At 36.2% G+C, this 22,611-nt stretch overlaps 1 protein-coding gene across 3 annotated transcripts in view; it reads right to left on the reverse strand.

The window, feature by feature from the left end:
* Positions 1–415: 415 nt before the first annotated feature.
* Positions 416–22,611, reverse strand: part of map2k6 (mitogen-activated protein kinase kinase 6) — a 40,114-nt gene continuing 17,918 nt past the window's right edge. The window contains exons 1-12 of one of the 3 annotated variants that reach the window (XM_051674164.1): positions 13,704–13,981; positions 13,400–13,463; positions 13,154–13,202; positions 11,603–11,716; positions 9,298–9,417; positions 8,850–8,966; positions 7,980–8,031; positions 7,169–7,296; positions 6,368–6,445; positions 4,919–5,058; positions 3,787–3,832; positions 416–2,475 (exon numbers count right to left, since the gene is read on the reverse strand). In XM_051674164.1, coding sequence (XP_051530124.1) covers positions 2,398–2,475; positions 3,787–3,832; positions 4,919–5,058; positions 6,368–6,445; positions 7,169–7,296; positions 7,980–8,031; positions 8,850–8,966; positions 9,298–9,417; positions 11,603–11,716; positions 13,154–13,202; positions 13,400–13,463; positions 13,704–13,965 — 1,248 coding nt within the window. In that variant the 5' untranslated portion in view covers positions 13,966–13,981 and the 3' untranslated portion in view covers positions 416–2,397. Of the gene's footprint in view, positions 2,476–3,786; positions 3,833–4,918; positions 5,059–6,367; positions 6,446–7,168; positions 7,297–7,979; positions 8,032–8,849; positions 8,967–9,297; positions 9,418–11,602; positions 11,717–13,153; positions 13,203–13,399; positions 13,467–13,703; positions 13,982–22,611 lie in introns of those variants that run through there. The other 2 variants (XM_051674163.1, XM_051674166.1) reach the window with 2 other exon arrangements.

Genomic DNA, 22,611 nt, shown 5'->3' on the forward strand with positions numbered 1-22,611 from the left:
GAGATATTCTTCTAAAAATGTTTGTGTTCTGCAGAAGTCATCCACATCTTGGATGGCATGAGGGTGAGTAAATGAGAGAATTTTATTTTTTGGGTGAACTCTCCCTTTAAGGTCCTAAACTAAGCTTCATTGTCATTTTTTTTTTAATTATATTTATAAATAGATAGAATAAATAGTATTTATTTTTTATTATTTTGGGGTGAAATTTACCTGGACATGTTCTTGACAGATTTCATAAGATTCACCACGATAAATTAACTTTTTTGAAGTTTGACAATACATACCTATTGTACACAAATATTATGCATATATGGGGATATATGCATAATATTTGTGTACAATAGGTATGTATTGTATGAATCCCCCCCTCCAAAAAACCCCCCCAAAAGACACATGATTTCACTGTAACTTATAGCCTATATCAAAAAGAAGCAGCGAAGATATAAGAGAACTTTTATGTTTGAATCAAACAATAGAACGATTACAGGCAAATCAGCAGTGTTATCCATTCTATACAGTGGTCACAAGACAAAAAAAAAAAAGAGACCCTAACAACCAACCAAAAAAACAAAACAAAAAATCAAAACAAACACACACGCACACATACATCATCTCCACCTTACAGAATATTTCGGGAGAATAAAATCAGTAGCCCAGAAAGCAAAGCAACAGACCCCTCACCACTATCCAAAGCCTGAGGAAAGCAAAGCATGTCTTTGTGTCACAAGCAGCATGGGCTTTGTAGTTTGTTTGAATGTACTGTAGATGAATTCTTTTTGCTTTTTTTCCTACAAAGAGGCACAAAATCAGGCTTCCGAGTCACAGTGAGGCTTTGAAAGTGTCAGCTACGTGTGTTCAGACTCTTATATAACACTCACATGCATACATGTACACGCACACGCTCTTACTTCAACACACACACTCATGCCTGCACACAATCTTAAAATTAAAATGAAATTGTCAAGTTTCCAATGAGAAAAACAGCAGTTACAACACGTACAGAAACTGCAAAACACCTCATTGCGGTTAATACATATGCAGTGTGTATAATAATAATAATAAAATAATATAAAGATGATAATAATATAATCATTTCCAGTTGGATTGCAGTTGAAAAGAGTGAGAATTTTTTTGATTGGCTCAGAACAGAGAGGACTAGATGTAGCCAACTGACATAGATACCTTTTGCCCCAAAATGACCTTGGTATAGACAAGTAGCAAATAAACCACACACATACGTACACCCATTCACACACAAAGTTCGTGGAGGGTATTTGGAAAGCAGTGTTTGCAACCACTGCATTTAGGCCTTGCAGGCAATGCAAAGATCTTCACTTCTGACCATTGAAGAGACAGTTAACCCAAAAATGAAAATTCTGTCATTTACTCTCCCTGTTGTTCCAAACCTGTTTGACTTTCTTTCTTCTGTCTTTTTTTAAATGTAATGAAAGAAAACGGTGACAGAAACACAGCATTCAGCCTAACATTTCCTTTTGTGTTCCACAAAAGAAAGCAAATCTTACAGGTTTGGAACAACAAGGTGAGTAAATGATGGAATTTTCATTTTTGGATAACTATCCTTTAACATCTGATTCAGGGACAGCTCTGTGGGCCTAATTCCTGACCCTCAATATTCCAACTGCATTTCTAAACTGATCTGACATCAGCCTTCAGTGATGATGCAAATACAGGGGAAACAGATGTTTCATTCATCCATTTTTCTTTTTATATAATTCACTCCTTGCAGCCAACACAGTATATTGTCCTAATGAACTCATTTAACAAATTCAAGAAATATTTTTTGAGTTTATATACATATATAGATAATAGATAAATATATCTATACCACTCTCTCTCTTTAAATTTCATTTTATTTTAAAGAGATCCGGATGTTGTTGGTTGGTAACGTTTCTGAACAATTTGAATACACTGAAGTGCCACTGGGGAAAACTCAACATAGATCTATAACAGACTCACCTGATATTAAAACTGCTTTTTGGATTGAGAGGTAAAGCGGAGTTTTGACTATGATTGAACAATTGATTAAGTGTGACTTGAAAATAAGACTTGGGACTGTAAAACCTTTTAATGCACATGTATGCATATACAATCAGGCATATAATTCACTCATACAAACGCACACACGCAATTTCACACGCATACATGCACACACGTACTAAGATTCCCGTCCCATGCCCTACTCCGGTGTGTTGCTAGGAAACGCCCTGCCCCCCTCAGTTTCAGTCCCCCAGCCCCTCTTGAATGCATGTACACTCCTGGCAGCTGAGGTGGGCGTGTCTTACAGGTGTTAGTCTTGCTATTGGCGATTTCTTTTCTGAAACAGTCCCATCTCTCCCCTCCCCCCGCGGCAACACGTTTTTGCCGAGAGGGACGCTCTCAGTCCCCGAGGATGCTCTTCACAAAGCTAGCCACGTCAGTGTCTTTGGAGTCATGGAGGGTGAAGAAAGGATGTTGCTGGGTGTGGAAAAGATTTTAATCATTAATATTGTCAAAATCTTCATCCTTTGTGCTCTTACAAAAAGTAAAGTTAGTGTATATAGTTGACTATTTAACATGGACAAACATTTTTTTTTTTCAGAATCAAGCTTTTATGTCGAAGTTTGTATACAGTGGGGTCAAAAAGAGACCATATTCAGGGTTTCCCATACCTTCTGGCCAATTAATTTTCATTAGTTTTCCATGACTTTCCTGCCTTTCATCATTTCTGAATAAGTATTTTTCACAAGCCGATATTAACTAGTCGATGAAAAATTATAGAGCTGAGCACAACTAAAAATATTTATATTGACCATATATTTGACTTTTCCAGCTCTGTGGGGTAAAAAAAAAAAAAAAAAAAAAAGTTTTAAAGTTCCCTGATATTTCCAGGTTTTCAATTACTGTGGGAACCCTGCACATTAAAAATAGATAATATTTTTAGATAAAATTAATTATAACAAGATTCTGCACTATTTCTAGGTCACTAATCAAATAAGAAAATTTGTAACATTGACCATGTTAACTTATATCAAATTTGAGATTTTCTTCCTTCCAGTTGCTTGGTTTCCATCCAATTTCCATCCAAATATTTTTATGCTAATTTTTCATTTGCGCTTACGAAATTTGTGCTATGCAGAGGTGGGATTGTTTAAGTCAAAATTCGCACTAAGATGATCAAAAAATAATTTATTAATAAAACAAATGACGTGTTTTGACTATTTGTGTATGTGTTTCCGCTGACAATACAATGACAATATAATTTGTAACTTGTATTAAATAGAAAAAAATATATATATTTATAGAAGCCTTTTCACTACAGGTTTTAGACTATTGGACCCCATTGTATATATATATAAAGTGTTTATTTTAAGTGCTTTTTCTAATCATCCTTTCTGTTTTTCATAATAATAATTTTAAGCCATTTGTATTTTTTTCTTCTTTTTTTTTTTTTTACCAGTTCACCTACTCCTGCAGTGTGACAAACAAATGTTTAAAAACACATTCATTTATGTAGTCTCATTTAATATGCATCTATTAAAAAAACATGTAAAGCACATAGTTAAAATGTTGTTTACAATAGTTCTACATGAAGTATAGTGTCACACTTCTGTCACTGCTTGACCTTTCATGTAAACTACCTAACAGCATCAGCTACTCCATGCTTGTATATGACTTTGAGCTTCAAAGTGCAGGTTTAGCAGACCCGTATCAAAAGCGCAAGTCTGACACCTAAAGCTCAAACCAGGGAAGTGCAACCTTCAAAAATTCAGTCAGCATAAAACTCACCATTAGTTCTGTGTAGTTTGGCCGCTCTTTGGAATTTTTCTTTAAGCTGAAACACAACCAGAAAAAAAAAAAACAAGACACATGCACAATGTGAGAGGATGCAATCAGGGTTTCAACATCCTGTTCGCTTTCTTAGAAAACATGCAGAGTCAAGATATGTGTAAAGTGTGTGAATATGTATGTGTGTATGTGCTGACACTACAGATTTGAATGAGAGTATTGTCACTTTCATGAAACTATGCAGTGACAGCGACATTCTAGAGAAAATGGCATTCTACAGAATCTAAATTTGTGATCAGCCCACGTATGCAAGTCACAAAAAAACATCGTGTTAATGGACCAACTAAAAACTAGTTAGTCCCGAGTAGATTTCAGAAGTGAACAACATGTTGTAAAAGGAATGCAAATTATTTATCATGACTTGTCTAACCTGAAATATGTTTAATGAATACATACTTGTATAGTATGCATAGTTTAAAACTGTATTTTACAGCCAACATGAAATCAAAATTGATCCTTTCTTAACACACGTGCCAGCTTCCATGAAAAACAAGTTCAAATACAATAAAAGGTATAGTGATTAATATCTACAGAGGTTTTTAAAAGTATATTTTATATTATCATAAAAATTATTACATTTATATATACATATATATATATGTATGTGTGTGTGTGTGTGTGTGTGCATGTGTGTGCATATAAATATCAGCCTATCAATCAATCGACTTTAAAATACTAAAGTGTCTAAATACAAAAGAGAGAATAGAGTTGAGAGTTGAAAGAGAAAGAGAGAAAGAGAGAGAGAAAAAAGAAATAAAGAAAAAAGAGAAAGAACTTTGTCTCTTTCTTTCATTATTTATTTCTCAACTCTCAACACTTTTGTATTTTAAAGTCAACTGATTGACTGATAGATATTTATATATACATGCACACACATGCACTATATATATATATATATATATATATAAGAGAGAGAGAGATAAAGAGAGTGAGAGAGAGTGAAAGAGAAAGAAAGACAGAAAGAAAGAAAGAAAAAGAAAGAAGTTTGAACCACAACACTCCAGCAACTCCAGGAAAAGCCATTTGATTTCTAAATATGTATGTTTGTGTTTGTTTGTATAAGCTTTCCCACCATTGTGACGTGAAGTCCACAAACTCGGGTGAGAAGCGGTCTGCTGGCAGCTGGGGTGACGGCTCTTCCACCACCTGCTTGAGCTGCTGAAATGGCGTTCCCCATGAGTCATAGGGAAACCGCAGAATGGCCAGCTCAATCTGATAAGATAAAGGTACGTTACAACAAAACCATCACAAATCATCACACCTCATGAAGACAGAGGCACCACCACTGATTTTATTTTAATGCAACATACGCCACAGTACTTCTCAAGTGCCACATCATCTATTCCAACAAATTTAGTACCAATACAAGTCATTATTAAACATTATATAATGCGTAACAGATCAATAGCTCATGTGAATTCAAATATATGAACATAATGAAGATTCATAAATTGATATCATCAAAATTTCATGGCATTTCTAACAATGTTAAGGTACATTAATGATCTGTTAAGCATTACATTTATTAATGTCATTAATAAAATGTATTGGTAATACTCCACAATAAGATTGTTTGTTAATCATGAACTAAAAAATGCTGTAAAAATATATTGATCATTGTTAATGTCTGTTAATGTAAGTTTACAAAAATACAATTACTGATTGTTAGTTCATGTTAGTTCATAGCGCATTAGCTAATTTTAACCACATACAACTTTTAAATGTAAAAATGTATTAGTATATGCAGAAATTTACATAAACAAATATTACTTAATGCTGTAAAAGCATTGTTCATCGCTAGTTCATGTGAACTAATGTTAACAAATGGAACCTTATTGTGAAATGTTACCAAGTTATTATTAGAAATTCTGTTATTACAGGTAAAGATTTTTTGCCATTCCATTTCGTTGCGCAGAATTGACAAACCTCAGCTTTAAGCAATAAACTCTTATTGGGATAGTTCACCCAAAAACTGAAAATTCTCTCATCATTTACTCACCCTCATGTCATCCCAGATGTGTATGACTTCCTTTCTTCTATGGAACACAAACTAAGATTTTTAGAAGAATATCTCAGCTCTGTAGGTCCTCACAATGCAAGTTTTACTGTAAATTTTTTCCCCTGGCCAGTAGGTGGCAATATGCACAAAGAATGTGAATCAACAAAAACATAAGAATGTGAAAGTGGAGATTTATAGTATAAAAAAAAAGACAAATATTGTTCTGTTTCTCACCCACACTTATCATATCACTTTTGAACATATGGCTTTAACCACTGGAGTTGTCTGGATTACTTTTTTCTCCATTTATTTGCTTTTTTGGCTTCAAAATTTTGGTACCCATTCACTTGCAGTGTGAGGACATACAAAGCTGAAATATTCTTCTAAAAATCTTCTAAAAAGTGTTCAGCAGAAGAAAGTCATACACTTCTGGGATGGCATGAGGGTGAGTAAATGATGAGATAATTTTCATTTTGGGGTGAACTATTCCTTTAAAAAGTACGTAAGGTCACTCAGACCTACCATTGTGATTCCTAAACTCCAGATATCAGACTTGACATTGTAGCCTTTCTGATTGGTCTCTGGGTTGATTCTCTCAGGCTGTGAATGAGAGAGAAAAAAAAAGATTGATTGAGGGAAAAAGTGGAAGTCCAGTGTAATAAATTGAGTTACACTGACAAGCAAGCCCGAGGTACCTGAAATACACAAGAAAAAGTAACTTTTGCTTGCACACCTACCTTTCAAGACACAAGTATGCCTTTCAATTCACAACCCACCAACCACACATTCATACAAAGCCAAATGTGCATTTCTACTCTCTGTACGAACACAGGCTCTGTGAGCGAAAGCCTGAGGTTACAGTCTTTTTAAGGAGTGTGTGGAGAATCCTCTAAAGCCCCAGTGTCTTTTATACTTGGAGTACTCAGACTTCATCAATGTCTCATTAACTACGTTTCCATCCAAGGATTTTTTGCAAAAAAAGTTTTAGCGCATCAAAATAAAGCTGAAGGAAATGCAAAATGCAATATTTTTCCGTTTAACTCTAGTGCATAACTCTATGTCAATACTTCAAATGTCGCGAAAAACTCGTTTGGAAACACCTTTTGTCGAGACAAATTGGCATTAACGCAAAAATATAGTGTCACATGACAGAACTGATCGCCTTACATGAAATATCGCCCTACACTAGATTCTGCTGAATATCCAGTTTCTTTCAGAATCATCTCACATTAAGGAAGTTAAATGCATTGCGTGTATTATTCAAGTCTTGTGAAATTGACTATGAAGATGTGAAGTAAAAGGAAGCCTCAGCATAAGACTTACCGCCATGTATGGTTTACAGCCAGCGTCCATTGTCTTCGCCACTGAATCCACCAGGTACCCACTGATGCCAAAATCACACATTTTCACCTGGCCCTGCATGTTTATCAGGACATTAGAGGGTTTCACATCTGTATTGACAGAAAGAGACAAAGAGTTGGTGGTCTAGTAGTGGTCGAATCCTGCCTACGACAGGTCCCGATCTTATTCCCCCCTTCTCCTAATCATTTCCTGTCATCTCTCTACTTTGCTATCAACCAAGTAGGTAATGTGCTGGCACCATCCAAAGCAAATACATTGTCTCTGGCTTTGTTCAGAGTAGCATACAACCATACTATTCTAACAATTGCTGCAGAGTACAGTATGTATAATTTGCACAGTATGCATATGTTCTGCAGATACAGAATACCTGAATGACAAGTTATATTTGCCTCAAATGTACAGAATACAACAGATTGTGATCACACAGCACAATTCGACTTGACCTCCCATTTCCAGAGTAATAAATGAAATGGAAGTAATTGCATCCACAATTGTTTTTACATCTTTTGACTCAATTTTTTTACACAGAATTTAATAATAATAATAAAAAAAAAAAAAAGGAAAATAATAAAAACTTTTATGTTCAAGATGATATTCAGTAAGAAGTAAACTAATATTCCATTCTGAACATGGCCTCTCTTTTTCTTTATGTCACTGTGAGGACAAGAAGGCACCACAAGTTTATCATGGTTCATCCACGCTATTAGCACACTTACAGCCCAGAAATCATATTCAATCTCTGAGCAAAGTGCTCATCTCAGTCCCATCTCACCTCTGTGTATCACTTGCAGGTTGCTGTGGAGATGCTCCAGTGCTTTCACAATCTGCAAAGGGGAAATAAAACATCAGGCTCATTACACAACTGAAGTAGCTCGGGAGTTATGCCGCATTAAAACAATCTCATCTGCTCAGGTACTGGGCATGCACACAAAAACAAATTCAAGCATTAAACATATTTAGCATTAAATCTGTATAAACGTGTTGAGATTTTACAGCTGTAATCAGATCAGTTAATTCCCCGCAGTGCAGATCTTTCCATAAAGTTAATGTAAGAAATGGAGACTATAAATTACTTGCATTAAATTAAATTTGTAGCAATTTAAAATGTTATTTAAAAAATAATTGTTAATGTCAAGAAATGGACATAATGAAGGGTGGATTAGAGGAATTCAGGGGGAGTTTTTTTGCATCTTACTCTTTGAACAAGCGGTCTCCCGATGCATGCATGCATTCATTCCCAACATCAACCATGTTTTTAACTCTTAACAACATGTCCTAACAAGTCGCAATAATTTATCTGTCCTAGCTGAATGTGAAACTGTTTCTCTACATGACACAATCACAGCCATTCATATGATGTTTAATTTACAATAATGTAAAGGATTCTGGACCATTTCATTGTGGGCGAGGCTACCCAGCACAACGGTGCAGCAATACAAACGAAGAAACAGACGTCCTGGCACTCACTGCTTGTCGCAGCTGGTTATGACACGGTTAAAACTGTGTAATATAAACCTTCATTAGCATCTTAATAGAAACTCAAACTAAACCTCATACAAATTCAGACTCACAGATAAGAGCAAAAATTGGCCGTTCAGAGTCTGGCAATGACGAGCCCACAGATAATGGGAATGGAACTTACAGAGACTGCGATCTTGCCAAGGATGTCGTCTGGGATGGTCATACCCTTCTCCTGCACCTGCTTATAAAACTTATCCAGAGAGGTGTCCATCAGCTCCATGCAGATCCACACGTCACCCTGACAACAGAACCAGCCAATAAGGTAAAAAAGTTGGGGTTTGGAAGTGAGACATAACAACAACCAAACATACAAATGAGACATTCCCATTGTAGGACTTCATGTGGAACTTTTCTAACTTATCTGCTCTGTCTTCAGTGCTACTTTGTGTTGTGACATTAAAATACAAAGACTTTATCAGGTAAAGGCGGTGAATGGTAAAATCAGGTGTTGATACTATCACAGGTACAAAGCAATAAATGCAACTCATCAAATGTTAGTGCATTTGTTTTCCCCCCTCACTGTGTGGAGTGGTTTAATGTACAGTAATTATGCTAAAGTGTGCTTGTACCTCTCTGAAGAGGGCCCCATAGAAGGTAACAGTGAAAAAGCAGTCGACTGTTCTCATCGAGATGTCCAGGTCCATTAGCAGCCGTTTCTGCTCCTGTGTGTTTACTGTGGCTCGGATCCGCTACAGGAAAAGCATGTGTCAGCACATCCAGCAATCTTATTGTAAATTAATGCACGCATCTTTACATGGCGTTTTTGGGACATGAATGTTACGCCTATGACTCACATTTTGTTATTTAATATTGGTATAAAAACATTGTAAAACAGAGTTCCAAGTTAAAATTCTGATTGAATGAGCTGCTTTCAAAGCTGTGGCAAAATGCCGATAGACGCAAACCTGTAACCACACGTTCTACAGTATTATTATTATTCTATATGTGCCATTATATTGCCTGGCAACTGTAAACAGCTTACAGTTAAAGAGCACCTATTATGGTTTTTCAAATATTACCTTTCATGTGGTGTGTTAAATAGCCGTTTGTGAATGTAAAAAAGTTGGCAAAGTTTCAAAAATCAAAGTGCACGACAAATGGAGTTATTGACTCCCTAAAGAACAAACCGATTCCAAACACCTGAAACAAGTCGTTAGTAATTCCAGACTTACTTCCTGTACTAACCTACGTAATTTGGTAACAAAAAACCCGCCTCCGGTCTTCACTGGCTGCTCGTGAACAGCTTTGACCCACCCTCAAACACTACACTAAGCGGTAGACCAATCACAATAGACTGGGACATCTGACCAATCAGAGCAGAGTAGGCTCTCTGAAAGGAGGAGTTTAGAATGAATCCTTTAGAATGGATCATTGAACGAGCCGTTTTTGACACTGAAAAAAAAAAGCTAATTCTGCAATTTAAATTATGAGCAAATTAAAGTGTATTTTGACCTTGGATGCATGTAAATCTATTGTATGAGACCTTTAAAACTAAATTAGGCACGTTTAAAAACATAATAGGTGCTCTTTAAAATAATATTTCTGATTCAATACAAGTAAAGCTCAAAGTTTACTTCGGTCAAACGCTGAAAGTTCATGTACAGGACGCGTGACGCAATTCACGTCAACAGGGGTGATTTAACAGAATGCGCATGCGCTTGGAATTATTTGCACTACTTTGTGGGTCCAATAGGTGGCAACACTCACATTTGAGCCGTTTTTGTCACGAAGATGCACTCGATGTTAAACAACAGGAGATGAAGGTAAAAACGGCAACAGTGGATGTGCACGTCAAGAACGAGTGCGTGAGGCAGTCATGAGATACCTGTGATTGTATAACTCGAGCCTGAAGGACTATAAAGACATCTTTATAGGTCTAAACTCCCAAAGAGAATTAGTCCAGTGTCTCATTCAGTCGTAGCGCGCATGCGCCAACCGCCTGTGTATGCGCGCACCGTCAAATGGAGTATACTTTGACAGGCTCGCTATCGCCTGTACGCAGACGCTGAGAGTTTGCGTCAAAATGGGAGTATCCTTTGGGCTTTAAACTCAATCGACAGCATCTCTGACATAATACTGATTACCACAAAAAATGATTTCAACTCGTCCCTCCTTTTCTTTAAAAAAAGCAAAAATCAAGGTTACAGTGAGGCACTTACAATGGAAGTTAATGGGGCCCATTTTTGGAGGGTTTAAACAAAGACAGAAATGCGAAGCTTATAATTTTATAAAAGCACTTGTGTTAATTCTTCTCTTCAAACTTGTGTATTATCTGAGCATTCAAGTTGTGCAATCGCAATTTTTACGGTCATTTCAGGGTTTACGCCGTTACTTCGTCATGTCAACAAGCTGTTGGATATAACTTTACACAGAAAAGATTAGTAAGCGAATTTATCACACTAAAATCATGTTAACATGCAATTTGTTGACGTCTTTTGGCTATACTTTTGAAACAATGAGTATTTAAATGTAGGGACAAGGCAAAATGAATTTTTGTGGTAACATTAAGCCACAAGTGCGGTCTTACCTGGAATATTCCTTTAAGCTTAAGAACTATATTACTTGTGGAAGAATAGTTTATTCCAAAAATATTTATATACTACTAATATAGCCTATAATTAAATTAATTTGCTCCACACATTGAGTGTCTTTTACCATTTAATAAAAGAAACGTGCTTCTTGCTTAGTTAAAAATCATAGTACATTAAATACTGATATACACTGCAAATGATGAAATGTAAATTCAAAGCATTGCAAGTAATTAGAATATTACAGGTAAGACAAAAAAAAAAAAAATTCTACTGAATTTTCCAAAGGTAATTAAACTTCTTAGTTTGCCTGGTGTGGGGCTAGTGTGGGCCTGTATAAACTCACCTTTACTGCCATTATTACGCCACTGGGGACGTGTCTCATCTTGTCCACCACTCCATATGCCCCTCGCCCCAACTCCCCAATCTGCTCCAAATCATCTGCTTTCACCACAAAGTTCTGCTCAGAACACACAAAACACATGTGTTAAAGGTATTTTAGGGCAACAATGAACTATTTCATTGAGTGGTAATACTCAGATGGAAACCAGAATTAAAGACAAAGCAAGGGAACAAAGACAGAACATTCACTGCAGAGTTTTACACTGATAGACTGAAGCACACATACCAGACAGCTTGAAAGACATTTGAAGGAAAAACGATAGCCTAACCATGTACAGTAGTAATGTCAATTTCTCAATAATCTTGTGGTGACTTCTATGGTTGACATTTCTACGGTTGCACGTTATATGCAGTGCCAAGCCTATTTGAATATTCCTGAAGATAACATTTTCCTATTTCTTTATCTGCTTGCCATCACTGGCAATCACAACAAAAAACATGAACCTTAAAGTCACAAAACACGGCTCCTCACAAAAGAACACCAACCTAACTTTTTCAAAGCACAACTATTGAAATTAATTAATCTTCAGGTTTGGTACCTAGACTAAAAGCCACCATCTTTGCCAATGGAAAATTCCACTTATTTGATGAGTTCAAAATAAATATTTTACAGCCTGAGAGGCAGTAAAGTGCATTCCAGGCTGCCTACAATCAGTTGTATTCAAAAGGGCAGTAATGTGCACTGGGCCATTCTTTACGACCCGCGGGTCTTTAACTGAGCCAACCTTTCATATCAATGCTCGGTACAGATACTTACATCACCATAAAAAGCAATGCAAAATAATGCACTTGAAAATATGTGATCTCGATCTCTTTAGGACAAGAATGCAAATTACTAGCCACAAAGTTTTGAATACAGGTGGTGATCTAATGTTCTGCTCTTAGTGCTTTATAATGCAGATGAGGAAGAGCTGCAGGTGAAGTGAAACCCTGCAGCATTAAACACGATAAAAAAAATAAAAAATAAAAACGTTTAAATCTCTGTTAGTAATATCCCATAAAGGCTAGATTTTATTGCCAGGCACAGAATGATGCATAACAGATAGTACTAACAGAAAACACTCCAAACAAATTTCACAAAAACTGAAATTGACCGGTAATGTTTAAGTGTCTGATAACTGATATGCAGAACTGAAATTTTTTGTCAAAAATAAAAATCATTGTATTTTTACTTTTTGAAAATACCTATTCATTAAACTACTACACTAGATTAATATGATATTTTATTATTATTATTATTAATAATAATAATGACTCTTAACAATAACAATATTATTGTTGACCAACAAAGTAAAAAATCATCATACAAAAAGAAAGGGGAGGGGGGATGAAAAAATAATAAATATGCATTATTAATTTTTTAATAATAGAACAGGAGGAGATAAATGGGTGATAATAGGAATGACAAATATTTTTTTATTTTTTTTGTGAAATACTGATGATACAGAAAGTGAAAAGAGCTCTATTTTCTGACTTAAAGTGTGATGAGCTGTACCTTTTCTCCAATGGTAACGCAGGCTTTGGAGTCCAGGTCTCTTGGGGGTCTGTGCAATAAAGAAATCCCATTGAGTGCCCCCATCTTACACTGTTAATGACTCTTTACTAAGTAATGCAAGCCTTAATTCCACAGACTATAACTCAGACACACAAAGCTGATAAATAAATTAAAATATGCCCTCAGTAAAAAAGCATAATGATCCTAATACTTTATAAATGCACTGAAATTAATGTTAAATCTTACGTAGGTGCAGGCTGGGGTTTCTCAAACGCCTCTTTTGGAAGCCGGAGAGGTGGCTTCTTTTTACCTGCTGAGGGGGAAAAAAGAAGGGGAAAAAACATAATTATTACATCAAAGTCAGCCAAGGTATTTTGATTCACCTTGTGAATTGCATTTGTTATGAAAAAGATCCCTTTAACAGAAAAAAAAAAAAAAAAACTGCCTGCACAAAAGAGGCATTCTAAGATTGTCCTGAAGGACATCAAGCCCTTTCCTTTATTTCTGTTCCCCATGGAGTTCCGAGATTACCAATTAGATGAGCACTTACAGTCAGACAGCGCAAGCGGCTCCAGATCCTGGCTGAGTAAATAAGAGAGAGTGAGAGAGTGCGTGGAGAGAGAGTGCACGTGTGAATAAGGCAGGCGAGACGGCAGGGCCAGGTGCATTCTCTCCATCTGGAGCAGATCGGAGCTGCTCCGCCAGGCACTACTGCCACGGGCGTGACCCATCATGAGTGACACCCAAGTGGGGCAATCCACATACCTGATGACACGTGAGCAGCCCACAACACACCATCTCACCTTCACCATCTGACTGAATGATTGCACTCTTCTGAATGCAAACAATAGGTACAACTTGTGCTGAAGGAGTTCATTGCGTGTGTGAGAGTTGTAAGCCTTTCAGAATTGAATTGAGAATGCCAATTTGATTCCTAATTTGAATTGAATTCAAAGTGGTGGCAAACAAGACACAGAACTGCAATTAAAATGTATCAGTTATCATTTCTCTGTTGTGTGACTGTGTTGCATTTCTATAAATTGCAATTCTGTAAATTCCTCTTCTTGTCAAATCAACTTTTCAATTCAACATTCAATTAAATTCAAATTGCAACTCTTACCCAGGTGTGTGCAACTGCAATACATTTTAGAGGTAGACCGATATATCGATTTTACCACTTTTTGGGAACAATCGGGTATCGGCAAAAATCTATGCTTGAATTAATCTTTTTTTTTCTGCCTATGGTCTACATCTAGATGATCTGGTGCGTGTCGCACTGTATAAAGTTGCTAACATTAGCTGCCTTGCTAACGAATAGGCTACGCCGATCACCGCGGTCTGAGCCTGGATTGATTACATCCACACCCGCAAGACACCATGATGACATTTGCGCTCTGTAACAATCTCTAGTGAGCAGTGCGACAAAACAACAGTGCTGTGTACACCAGCTCTGATCTTTCTGCGCTGTATTCTTGAATATGTTTCTCTAGCACCGAACACACTTCATTTATGACCTGTCCTGCTCCACACGAGCCTTCAATTGTCATTTTATGGCTTTTTTATTCATTTGCTTATCTGTGAATGCAATGTCTATATTGTTTGCTGTTTGTATATGTATGAGTTGAACTGGTGGCAAATGAGTTTCCCCCATGGGGATTAATAAAGCGGTCAATCAATCACGCGTTGCCTCTTTTCCACGCAAGTGAGCAGACATGAGGCGTTGCATGAGGTAATGTGGAGTTTTTTTTTTAATCAGCATGCTATGAGCCTTCAATAATAAACAAATAGATTTCTGTCCTAATTTTGTGAAAATTAAACAGATGTCATCATATTTGGCATGGATGACAAGATGATAAAATTACAAGTTGGTAGCCTAGTCTTTATCACTTTAATGAAAGTATAAAAATATTCCATTCAGACATTTTCTACATTTTCTTTCGGGGGATACCCCTGAACCCCTATAGTGTCATTCCTCAGTCACAAGGGCTTCTATGCCCCATACTTTTTTATAAAAAAAATATACAAATATATAATCTGAATGCAAAAATATTCATATACTGGATTGCTGTCACTGTGCTTCAAAACGAACCGATGATCTTTTAACATTCATATCCAACTGCACTCGATTGATAGACTCTATAAAATATTTTGGTAGAAGATCCCTCAGACCCCACTGCTTTTGCGGTCTCTGGGCCCCCAATGCAGTTTTGTAGAGACTATTTTGACTGTTTAAGATTTTTTTTCTCTCTCTCTTCTTTTCTTCTGCCAACTTGGAAATAAAAAAAAAAAAATTAAACAAAAAGTGCAATGTGCAAATGTATATTGTGATAAATACTGATATCAAACAATATGAAAAAGAATACTGTGATAATATTTTTGGCCATATCGCCTAGCCCTAATTCAATGCACATTTTGTTATTTGAATTAGATAATCAAATGCACTGAATTGAAGCAAGGGCATGAAAAGAAAAATGTGATATGGAAAAATGCTCTGTCAGCACATATAATGTATCTTCAACTTCATATCTTGTACACCATATTCCTCATTAAACCTCATGGGGTGAAATATATATACCATAGGACTGGGCGATATGACGATATACTGTATATCGTGGCGACAATATAAAGTGTGAATTTGCTATATCGTGTATATCGCAATATGTAAATGTGCATGGCGTGTGAAAATTTATCAGCGGGCAGGGCTTCACATGAGACTGAGAGAATTTAAGAGACATGGACAGGGTTTTTCAGGCATTGAGAATTTAAAAAAAAATTCAGCAAATTCAATGACATTCATCTTTCGTTCATAAGCGCATCACAAGCGCTAAATTTGCTTCTAATCTGACACGTGCATCTGTGTTTTATGCGAGTGTCAAGTGTGCCTTCTCTGGAGCATGCAAATCATTGTCATTATCAAACATTATCACCTTCACTAAAATACTGTTCAAATTATATTAGATATTGGAAAACAGACCGGACATGTTTGCCTTCAGATGTAAAGTTCCTTGAGGAAAGTTTATAATATAATAATAATCATCATCATCATCATCATCATCATAGACTGAAATGTGGCATAATGTAAAATTTAGTATTATGGTGAGGTTAATTTAAAACTAAGTTGAGTTTGTTTTATTGTTATTATGATTATATATTTATTATTAAATATAATAAATTATATTTATTATTTGATTATGTTTGTCAAGTTCCAAATAAAGACAAATTTATAGAAGAGTAAGTAGTGGAAACTGGATTATCCAACTAAAATTACTATACCATGATATGCAGTACATTGTTATCGTGATAAAAGAATCTTTCATATCGTGATAAGATTTTGGTCATCTCACCCACCCCTAAAATAGTATACAAAATACTACATCTGGTGAATATATTGGCTATTAAAAACATAATCGGGATATACAGTACTTAATATAAAGGGATGTAACAGGGCAAAGTCTTTGTCATTTCAAAATAATAGTCCCCAGTTTGTTTTGGGATTGTCCAGCATTATACACCAAATCTTCATTTTTTCTGGTTATTATTGGGATTTATGTTGATCAAAAACTGCATCTGGGATTTTATTAATTTTGCACTCATGTAGTCTCTATGTTTGTGCCCGTCATAGTAAGGAAAGCATTTTTTAACACTCTATAAATCGATTTAAAAAAAACATTGGCTTTTCCCACCACCTTAGTTATAGTATAAAAAAATAAAAAAATCCACTATCGCACAACCTCTAATTAGGTTTTAGCCTACCTGGGATTCAGGGCAGCAGAAAATTCTGGATACAATGATCATTTGACAACTGACCAATGGCTCCACACACAGATTCTAGAACAAAGATTCACTACACCCTTCAACAAACACTGCAAGCTTAAGGTGTGGCTTCAGAATGATCCTGACCACACCAAACTTACAGACAGGAAATAAAAACAGAGACACTTCCCATATTTTCACATGCAAAAACGTACCCCTTGTTGTGAGCAGATATAGAGATTTACTGCCTCAGCATGCTAAGGGAATTGTGTATTATGTCAGCATTCACCTATAGCCATGTAACAGCCCGCTACACTATTGTTACCTGCAAAAGAGTTGCTTTGAGCCCCTCCCACCTGCATTTACACACACAAAAATAGCAACAGAAAGCTGACACTCAAAAAAAAAAAAAAAAAAAAAAAAAAAAAAAAACTCACCAAGGCCTCCAAACCCTTTTAAAGAGATGGTACAAAACCACAAAATGATTGTGTGCCTGCAGACAAGCGCATCACCAGTCAACACTGCCTAAATAACTGCCACAACATCACTCCCTAGCAACCAACTCGTGCAATTTTCTATCTTTAAAGACTTAATCCATTAAATTGCACATGCTGACACATTAGGGTAGACACCCGATAGCCATCCTCATACTCATCAAATCAGCGTTGTCGGAAAAAGGCTGTGTGACTTTGGAAACTTTGCAAACAGCCACTTCAAACTCTCCAAATATAACAAGTGCTGCTGCTACATGTCAAAATCATCCCAGCAATTCAGCACAGTAACTAGGTTGTCTGGCTGGACGGCAGACTTCCATTCTCCAATGTACAGACAGACTGGTCTCCTTGTGAATTCGGAAACAGTAGGTTGACATTTCTTAAGCTAAAGTCGGTCTGTGCTTACCGGAATACGAAGCACTGCACACAGTGGCCGATGCTGGAAATGTTTTTGAGTGTACAGGCACGTTTGAGCGTTAGTTTCCAGGTGAAATCCCCACAGATGGGTGCCAAAAGTGAGTTGTAAAGCTAGTTGCTTTTAGCTGTAAATGATGATATACAGTGAAGAGGAATACATATTTCATTTATTCTACCCCAAACCCCAACCCTAAATGCCAGTGGAGTAATTCATGACTGCCTGGACTGTGTGCTTTTTGGGATTTTGTAAATTACTTGCATGTTTTCATTCTTTTATTCTTGGAAAAATAAGTTACGTTTGCATGGGGGTTGTTTGCGCTTCAAGATGTTAGCCAATCATAACACAGTGGGCGTGTATATTGAAGTCTCGCGACACTGTTCTAGTAAAAGTTTTGCATAAACAAATGGTGCAAAATTGTCTCAATAACGTGTCTAAAATAGTTTTGTGTCGGGTGACAATGAGAGCATTGATTTGAGTGTCATTCGCTGCACGATAAGCTGCAAATGCGCTACTCACTGTGAAACAAAAAACATCAGCTCTGTCAGCAAGTGTTTCGTGAGGCAGCTCCTATAATCTAGAGACCGACAAAACATTACTAATAATTCTGATGCCTTTCAGGATGGACTCTGTAATCGGAGCGATGTATTTTGTATTTTAATTTTTTTACTTTCTTGAGAATAATACTTATTCCACAATCTATTTGCCTTTAGCCTATTAAACAACACCTAAACCGTTAAACTGTAGTTTAAAATGGAAGATTACATTCATGCAACGTTGGTAGACTTCCTTGTCATTTATGTTCTCCGTCTGAAATCAGATGTTGTCAGATTATTATATTTGTTGTTGTTGTAGTTATTATATAAAAAACATGACATGTGGTTATTATGAATAAAATATAAATTGTTTGCCATGTAAAATAAAGATGAAATAAAAAAAATTATAAAAGAAATGGGTTCTGCATATCAGTTATCGGATATATAAACATTAGTGCCCGACCGATTTAGCCTTTCACAGATATATCGGTATCGGCGTATATGTTTTCCAATATGTGCAGATATGAAAACTTTTTTTTCAGAACATATAATGCAGAAAACAATGCTTGGGGTGATTTAGAATTGGTGTCATAACGTAGTTTGTCCAGCAGAGCGCGCTCCAACTCCATAGTTTACAGAGCAGAGCTTACGATGGTTTTGCTGATGGTGGTTCTGCAGACAGTGCGGAGTTAAGCGGTGTCTTCACGCTAAGTTGCTTACTAGTTTGTGAAATACATACTGGAAAGTTAATAAACAATGACCCCATCATTTTCCCTTTTCAATATAACTAATATAACGTTAACCCTGTCCCTGACAATCATGTCACTCATGTTTATCACATCTGTTTGCTTTGTTAGCCAACTATAATTTGTCAGTGCATTCAGCAACGTAGCAGATTGAAAGGTAAGCATCAGAGCATCTTTTTGCAGCTCAGCAGACAACGGTGCGGTGGTGGATTGTGTCCGTTGAGCGTTGATTTCACGCTATGTTGTTACCTAGTCAGTGAGACGCAATGCTGGAAAGTAAATAAACAACACCCATCTTTTACTCTCCGTAACAACGAGCTTGTAGCTAACAAGCTAACCACGTAGCTACTTTCATTGCTTGTCAGCTGAGTGGAAGCTAATGTGTGGTGGTGGCGTAGTGGGCTAAAGCACATAACTGGTTCAATCCCCACAGCCACCACCATTGTGTCCTTGAGCAAGACACTTAACTCCAGGTAATAAGTTAACTCCCTGTAATAAGTGCACTGTAAGTCGCTTTGGATAAAAGCGTCTGCCAAATGCATAAAATGTAAAAAAATGTAAATGTAAACATGTAATCACCAAACTGTTTTGTTTGCAGTTTGGTACCCCCTTCAACCGAACAAGTCCAGTCGTTAATATTTATAAGTCTGGTTTTCCACCGTTGAAAGTTCCCCTGAACTTGTGTAGCTGAGTACGGTGTAACACCACTGCCACTGTTTATCTCGACTCAGCAGGTGTAAACGCAGAGAAGCTGTGCTTCTTGTTTTACAACCTGCCCCTAATTGACTGGCAGTATTAAAATAGTCAGCATTTGACTGATACTAAACAGTACTACGGATGTTTATTTAGCTATTTATTTTATTTGAATTTATTCTTTAAATGGTCAGCCACTGACTGATACTAAACATACAGTACTGATTATTATTTAGCTATAATTTAAATGTATTCTTTATTTAAATGGTCAGCAACTGACTGATACGGAACATACAGTACTGATATTTATTTAGCTGTATTTTTATTTATTCTTTATTTTCTCAGTGTTCATTTCTAGAATTTGTTGACAATGTATAATAATAATGTCAAATATTATTTGATAAAAATATTTGTTTAAGAAAGCTGTCTTCTGAGAACCTTTGCATAGTCATATCGGTGCAAAATCGGTGCACAATCCATATAGAAAAGGTCTGTTTTCATTCCAGCTCAAAAATTAACTATATCGCCCATCATATCGGTAATCGGTAAATTTTCCTCTTATAAAATCGGTAAACATAAAAATAATCGGTATTGTATTGGTTTAAAAACAAATCTATTTCGGTCTCTCTCTATTTGAAAGTGGTGAAATTTGACTCTATGAATACTTCTTTACTGTCAAAATGCAATTATTTCCATCTTAGGAAAGAAAACAAAATAATATGTAACAATATAATGCTTTATTAACATTTTCCAAACAAAGCCTTCCACAGTGAAAAGATAGAAATACACTAAAATAGCACTAAACAGCACTAATTCAAAGAACATTTAACGTTTCCCAAAATCTAAGTGGGAGGTTGACTAATTGAAAGAATTAGTCCCCATAGGTTAAGTATTCATTGCACTGGGCATTCATTCTCATTAACTCTAATCCTCCACAATATTAATCTGCCAACAGACCGTGGCTATACGCTTGGTTAAAGCAATCGTGAAGTCGCATGATTTGTGTTAGAGCCTCAAGCGCCGCTTTGAACTCAACATGAAAAGCGCTTGCAAACAAAAACGTCTCATTCTGCATTTAGGTAAAAATTAAGACTTGACGTGCTTCTGCGGTAAATAAAATGCCCCTTACATAAACTGAAAAATACTTGGTTTCTGTCACAAGTCCCATCTGGGATTGTTACGATTGTTAAGCGTTAAGAGGTCCTTTTTCCATCACTTTATCACCAACACGAATTCTCTGTTTTGTGTTTGTTGTGATGTGTGTGTCATTGTAATGTACACATCACAAAGGTTCCTCCCTTCCAACCAGTTTTTCTACTGGTTCATGCTGTATTAACGGTAAATGCGTTAATCACGATAAAGAAAAGTCAACACGTTAAACTCTTAATTAAATCGCATGCATTATCCCTTTAATTTTGAAAGTTCTAATACATACAGTGCATTCATAAAGTATTCAGACCCCTTCATTTTTTCACATTTTGTTATATTGCAGCCTTATGCTAAAATGCTTTAATTTTTTTTCCACATATATCTACACTCCATACCCCATAATGACAAAGTAAAAAACTGATTTTTCCTAACTTTGCAAATTTATTAAAAATAAAAAACTGAAATATCACACTGACATTAAGTATTCAGACCCTTTGCTATGACACTTGAAATTTAGCTCAGGAGCATCACAATTCTCTGGATCATCTTGGAGATGTTTCTACACTTTGACTGGAGTTCACCTACGGCAAATTCAACTGATTGGACATGATTTGGAAAGGCACACACCTGTCTATATAAGGTCCCACAGCTGAAAATACGTATCAGAGCAAAAACCAAGCCATGAGGTCAAAGGAACTGCCTGCAGAGCTCAGAGACAAGATTGTGTCAAGGCACAGATCTGGGGAAGGCTACAAAAATAAAAAAAACATTTGGCTGTATTGAAGGTTCCCATGAACACAGTGGGATCACTCACACTACTCAATCCCAGGAAACTTCCAAATGGAGAATGAAATCTCCACAGAACAGGATGACTCCCAAACAGGTCATAAAAATGAAGAGGAGCTTGTTATTAAAACAGGTGCGACATCTGTGGTTCGCACGAAGATAATCACTTGTAATACAAGCAATCTGTTTCACCACCTCAAAATGAAGAACTCTGCATTAATTTGGTCATTTATTTATTTAGCAAGAATTTATATTTATTTGATATTTATCTTCTTCAAGAAGTGTTTATTTTTACTGATGTTTTATTTTCTTTGTCGCATTGTTCTTAAAAGTTTCTTGAGCAAAGTTTATAATAATAATAATATTATTGGTGAACAACATATTAAACTGAAATGTGGCATACTGTTATATTTAGCATAGTAAGGTTGAGGTTTTTTTTTTTTAATTTACTTACTTTGACATTGTTTGTCTTATTCCAGATTTATAAAGTATTTAATTCACTGACTGGAGTCCCAAAAATAGACATTACAATACAGTTTTTTAATATATAAACTAAACCAATTTTTATAGATTTTCCAGAAAACTTTTACTATATTGATATATACCGTTATCGTGATATTAAATTATTCATATCGTGATATAAGATTTTCGTCATATCGCCCACCCCTACGGTGAAGCATGGTGGTGGTAGCATCATGCTGTGGGGATGTTTTTCAGTGGCAGGGACTGGGGGACTGGTCTGGGTTGAAAGAAAGCTGAACGCAGCAAAATACAGAGATATCCTTAATGAAAACGTGGTCCAGAGCGCTTAGGACCTCAGACTAGGCCAAAGAGTCACCTTCCAACATGACAATGACCCTAAGCACACAGCCAAGACGACGCAAGA

This window comes from Myxocyprinus asiaticus, chromosome 36 (genome assembly GCF_019703515.2).
Source record: "Myxocyprinus asiaticus isolate MX2 ecotype Aquarium Trade chromosome 36, UBuf_Myxa_2, whole genome shotgun sequence".
Lineage (NCBI taxonomy): Eukaryota > Metazoa > Chordata > Actinopteri > Cypriniformes > Catostomidae > Myxocyprinus > Myxocyprinus asiaticus.